General features: G+C 43.1%; 1 protein-coding gene across 1 annotated transcript; it reads left to right on the top strand.

Moving 5' to 3' along the window:
• Positions 1-1,644: 1,644 nt before the first annotated feature.
• Positions 1,645-2,886, top strand: LOC140170544 (uncharacterized). Its single transcript, XM_072193892.1, has one exon. The coding sequence runs from the start codon at positions 1,645-1,647 to the stop codon at positions 2,884-2,886; it is 1,242 nt and encodes a 413-aa protein (XP_072049993.1).
• Positions 2,887-6,000: the final 3,114 nt, after the last annotated feature.

Raw genomic sequence — 6,000 nt, 5'->3', positions numbered from 1 at the left:
AAAATAATAACGGAAATCATCTTGTATAGGCCCATTCTTTAATTAATATGTAGCAGTTAGATGATTAATAAAAAAATACACATAAAATACAAATAAAACAAATTTAATATGCCTACAGATGGTCAGTTTCCGGCATATTTTTTCCTGACTTTCGGATTTTGTATGCACATTAATATTTTTCGTTATAACCATGCATTATAGCTCTATTGTGCAAAAAATTAGGCCTATAAGATCGGTTTCCGACATTGTTTTCGGATCGTGCATGCACATTAATATTTTTCATTAATGACGGAAATATGGCACGTCCCGTTTTTTAAAAACTTTGCATGGAATGCGGGACTGCCAGGGGACAGTGCAGGTCTGTATTTCGCCAAATACGAGCAGTAAAAATCTCTGAATAGCTAGGATTTAATATTCTTAATGCATATCGAACTTTTTGAAAAACGTACTTTGGGACAAAAATCCATTATCCGTACTCCTGTATTCTTGACCATTTCCGTACGAAATACATACAAATCGTAGGCCTACTATGGCAACCCTGGCTGTGTTGTCTGCTACTGTCTGAAAAACAAAATCATGTGAATCGGTGCTCCTATTTTGATAGGAAATGAACCAAATGGTGATCGCCTGTATTTCATGAGCTCAAAACAAAATTATCAAGAAACGTGTATTCCCGGGTAAATCGCTAGAACAGTCTTACTCCAGACATATTGTTTGCAATTCATACAGCTGTATGCCACCTCTCACGTTTTTATATTGGTGACTGTTCAGTGATTATCCATGACTTTGGTTTTGCCGCCAAGTGGCAGCCATCTTGATTTTGTGGATGATAGTTACTATTTATCATCATTTTTAGCTTAAAATTGTATGATACCTCTCCATATGGATCTGTAATATGCCTTATAAACCCAAGTACCCATGCGGTGTATGTGACCGTGCTGTTCGCTGGAAAACGCCCGCAGTTGCATGTGATGACTGTGAAGTTTGGTTCCACAAGAATTGTGTCCACATTAGTTCACATGTATTTAATTACCTGTGTACCACCAGTGCAAGTTGGCAATGTCCTGCCTGTGGTATCCCTAAGTTTACATCAAGCTTCTTCGAGTCAATAATTACCAACTCTGATACGACACTTTCAACATTAATTAATGAATCGCAGGAAAACTCTGATGGCGGATGCAGTATTACAAGCCCAATTGGCTTGCCCTCTGCTTGTTCATCCCCGAATGAGCCCAATCCACCAACTAAAGCTACCAGTTCCAACCCACCTGCAAATCTTGGTGTCCTTGTTATCAACTGCCGTAGTATTAGAAGCAAACTTGTTGAATTCTGGAACATCTTACACACCGCCAAACCAGGAATTGTTATTCTGACAGAGACTTGGCTGAATCCAAACATCGCCAATCATGAAATCTTCCCCCTGAATTAGATTATGAGGTGTATAGGAGGGACCGATCAGACAGCTGCGGCGGAGTTGCCATAGGTGTTGGCCCTGGTTTAGATGGTAAACTTTTGCTCACAGCTGATGACTGTGAAGCCATCTTTGTTCAGATTGACCTGAATATCAAACAGAACAGAATAAACAAAAGTGAATCCCTCATTGTCGGCGCTGTCTACCGCCCCACTGATAACAACGAGAGCTACATGACCTGCCTATGTAACTGTATGCAGAAAGTTGTCAATAGCAACAAAAAATCTATAGTGTGGATAGGAGGAGATCTGAACTTGCCTGACATTGAGTGGTCTAGTTTAACTATTGTAGGACACCAGTATACACAAGCAATTAACAACAACATGATTACTACAATGACGGAGTCTGGCCTTGACCAAATTGTTACCTTTCCCACCAGACTGGACAACACTTTGGATCTCTTCCTGACAAATCGCCCATCGTGTGTCAACAAGTGCCTACCAATCCCAGGAATAAGTGATCACGAGATTGTTTTTGTTGACACAGATATTAAACCCAAGCGCCGCAAACCTGTGCGGAGGAAGATTTATTTATGGAACAAGGCAGACATGGATATAATTCATCATGAAGGTAACAAGATGATGGAGGAGTTTGTTGAAAAATATGACACTTCATCCTCTGTTAGCGACATGTGGGACACCATAGAAACCAAGTTGTCTCAAATACTGGATCTTGTTCCTTCAAAACTCACTTCAAATCGCTTCAACCAACCCTGGGTCACTCGCAAAATCAAACAGCTCAGCAGGCGTAAACAACGTGCCTACAACAAAGCCCGCTCCTGTCGCCGTAAACACAAACATCGCCTTTGGGCCAGATACAGTGACATAAAGAAGAAAATGCAAAAAGCATGCAAGGCGGCGTACAATAGCTACATAAACAACATCATCTGTCCAGACCTCAATGCAAACCCAAAGCGTTTTTGGAGTCATGTCTCAAGCAAGCGATGCGACAACAATGGTGTTGCTCCTCTCCGTGGTCCGTTGGGTGCAACATATACAGGTAGCAAAGATAAGGCCAACATCCTTAACGACCAGTTTTGCTCTGTCTTGACCAAGAATGAAGATACTTCAGGCATTCCAGACCTTGGACCTAGCCCATTTCCACCAATCCAACAGATTGAGGTGTCAACTAATGGTGTCATCAAGTTGTTGAAAAAGATCAACCCTCATAAAGCCACCGGTCCAGACAACATCCCAGCCCGTCTCTTAAAAGAACTCGCTGATAGCCTCGGACCCATGCTTGCCATTCTGTACCAGGCCTCTTTGGATAGTGGTATTCTCCCTGATGTGTGGAAGTCGGCCATCGTCGCACCAGTCTTCAAAAAGGGTGACCGGAACAAACCAGCCAATTATAGACCTATTCCCTCACCTCCATCTGTTGTAAACTCCTCGAGCATGTCGTACATAGCTCAGTGATGCGCCACTTCGAGTCACACAACATCTTGACTGACCACCAGCATGGCTTCAGGAAGTCCCGCTCATGTGAGTCTCAACTCATCATCACGGTTGACGACCTTGCTCACAACATGGATAAAGGCCTCCAAACCGACCTCATTCTTCTTGATTTCTCCAAGGCGTTCGACAAAGTGCCACACCATCGCCTCCTCCATAAACTCAAGTTCTATGGCATCCATGGGAGCCTGCTCGTCTGGATCAGCAACTTTCTCCAGGGTAGAGTCCAGAAGGTGGTTTTGGATGGAGAATCTTCAGACCAAACACCTGTGTCATCGGGAGTGCCCCAAGGAACAGTCCTGGGCCCACTACTCTTCTTGGCGTATATTAACGACCTCCCAGACTGCATCTCTGTTGACTCCCATGTGAGACTGTTTGCTGACGACAGCGTTATTTACCGTGTTATTAACAACACCGATGATGCAACCCAGCTCCAAAACGATCTTGACGCCTTGCAAGAATGGGAAAGGAAATGGCTGATGGAGTTCCACCCCGAGAAATGCCAACTTCTTCGCATTACCAAACGCCGCAAGCCAGTGAATTCCACGTATTTTATCCATGACCATCCTCTGGAGGCAGTCCCATCCGCCAAATATCTGGGTGTTGAATTCACTGACAACTTATCCTGGAACAGACAAGCAGACTGCACCAGCAAGAAAGGCATGAAATCCCTTGGTTTCCTACGACGCAACTTGAGCTGCTGTCCCGTGACGTCAAGACCCGTTGCTACAATACATTTGTCAGACCAGTTGTTGAGTATGCCAGCTGCGTATGGAATCCTACCACCAAGAGAAATATCACCAAGGTTGAGTCTGTGCAACGCCGCGCTGCCAGGTACATCATGAACGACTACTCCCGAGAAAGCAGTGTTACATCCATGCTGAATGACCTCGGATGGGAATCTCTACAACAACGAAGAGCAATCTCCAAAGCCACCATGATGTACCGAATCGTCAACCATCTCATTGACATTCCTGACAGCCAGCTGATACCCTCAAACACCACCACCAGGGGCAACTCTCAGAGATTCCATGTTCCATTCTCCCAAGACAGCTTTACTGCAAGGCTCTTTCTTCCCGACACTATCCGTCAGTGGAATGCCTTGCCCCAGGAAGTTGTCGAGTCGCCAACCCTAGACGTCTTCAAGTCCAGAGTGTGTGGCGTCTCCTTCACCTAACCAATCCACTTTCCAGTCATCTTTTTAAGCTGCACATTCACCTTGTATATAGGATCAGCACTCTTTGTCTGCACTTACTTGAATGCACCACAACTAATGTGCGAGTATACTCCAGCGGAGGTTTCTGCACAGTATCGGAAGATGATGATGAACAGACTAGTGTTTCCCCCGCATACGACCTGGCACAGTTGTGAGTACTCTTCTATTACGTCCCGGGTACACTCCCGGGGTAGATCCCGGCCTGTTTGAGAGGCATTACATCCCCGGACTCGCCCCGCTACGTTGAGCTGTTACATCCCCGGCCAAGTCCCCGGGTAGGTCCCCGCTATCCCCGGCCCCTGGGGGGCCGGGACTACAATTGATTTGTGCATTATTATTATAACTTTTAAGATTTACTAATCCAATTACAGGGGGGTTGATTTTATTACTTGGATGTGCCCACACAGGAATTAAATGGTATTCAATACAACACATCTTGATGCGACAAGAAATCAGCATTAAAATGTAACATGTATAGAATCTCTGAAAAACAGGCCCCATAAACACAACTTTATTCTTGTATTGGAGGAACCTTGACTGTCCCTTCTGCATGACCTCTGGGTCAGTGCATGCAATCCAGCCAGTGGTATATAGAAGCCTGTGACCCTGCACTGATATAGCATAGGGAAGGGGAGAGATCTGATAGAGGACTGTGGGAAATTGATGTCTTATGATTCCTTAATCCTTCACATTTTATGTTATTACAGGTATGTGAATTAACTAAACTTTGATGTATTAATATTATATTTGAGTAGTTAGGAAACTTTGTACAAATGCTGGATTCAGCCGATTTCTTGCCATCATTTGATAAAGAAACTTGTAATCACTCCTGCTCTGTGTTGCTTCCAGTATGATGCTCATATCATGAACACTTCAACAGGTTAGGCCCTTCACATTAAATTCTTAGTTTACTGTTAACCGCCCGTGTCCAAAATTGAAAATTGCAAAATATTTAATTATTTTATTTTTATTTTGGATTTTCTCCTTTAAAATAACTTTTAATGACTTTTACTTGCTACTTTCTAACTAGTAACATGCATCATATCAACAATAATGATGAATAAACAAACAGCATAACTGCACCTGATACTATATGTGTAAAAGTAACCATATTAATAAAATAATTAAATGCCGACTCCCATCAAAACGGTTTGATAATTGGTTGTGATAATTAATACTAAATAAAGAAAATAATAGATAATTAAAAATTAATAATTAAAAGTCACCTCGTCCTATTTTTGTCTCGCCTGATAAGGCAGGAGACTATATAATCACTTTTCCGTATGTAGGGGTGTATGTATGTATGTGCGTGCGTTTTCACCAACGAACGAGGACACCCACTTGACATTTCAATTATAAACTACAGACACACACAAAAGCGAGGCGTCCTCGTTTTTTAACGCTTAATGTAGAGGGCGCTATACAGCTCAAAATTGCATAGGGGTAAGGTCCCCCATTGCCGATAATATGTCAAAGTCCTCGGTTAGTCGATTAAATGTCATGTTTTCACACAAAAGTCCACGATTAAAATGTGAAAATTCAAATGTATAAGGTCCTCGGTTTTACTGTGAAAAGTTAGGTGTCCTCGTTTGGCGGTGGACACGGGTGTGTATGTGTGTGTGTAGGGGTGGGGGTGCGTTTGTAAATGACGTCAAATGAGGACCTACATATGGATACACACCATAAAACAAGGACACACCTCCAAACGAGGACGTCCTCGGTTTGAAACTATGTCCAGGATGACGTAAATGATGCAAATATGCATATAAGATAGCATATAAGACAGGTCCCCATAGCGGGTATAGGACGGGTCTCAGTTGGATAGTAAGTTGTCAGGTGTGTTTTGCGTGAGGTCCACGGTG

The sequence above is a fragment of the Amphiura filiformis genome, chromosome 14 (assembly GCF_039555335.1).
Source record: "Amphiura filiformis chromosome 14, Afil_fr2py, whole genome shotgun sequence".
NCBI classification, from domain to species: domain Eukaryota; kingdom Metazoa; phylum Echinodermata; class Ophiuroidea; order Amphilepidida; family Amphiuridae; genus Amphiura; species Amphiura filiformis.
Note: the sequence above shows the minus strand (reverse complement) of the source record. Positions and strands in the feature narration are given on the sequence as shown.

Excerpts from the sequence above, each read along its gene's own strand:
- LOC140170544 (XM_072193892.1), top strand. The coding sequence starts at position 1,645 with ATGACCTGCCTATGTAACTGTATGCAGAAAGTTGTCAATAGCAACAAA.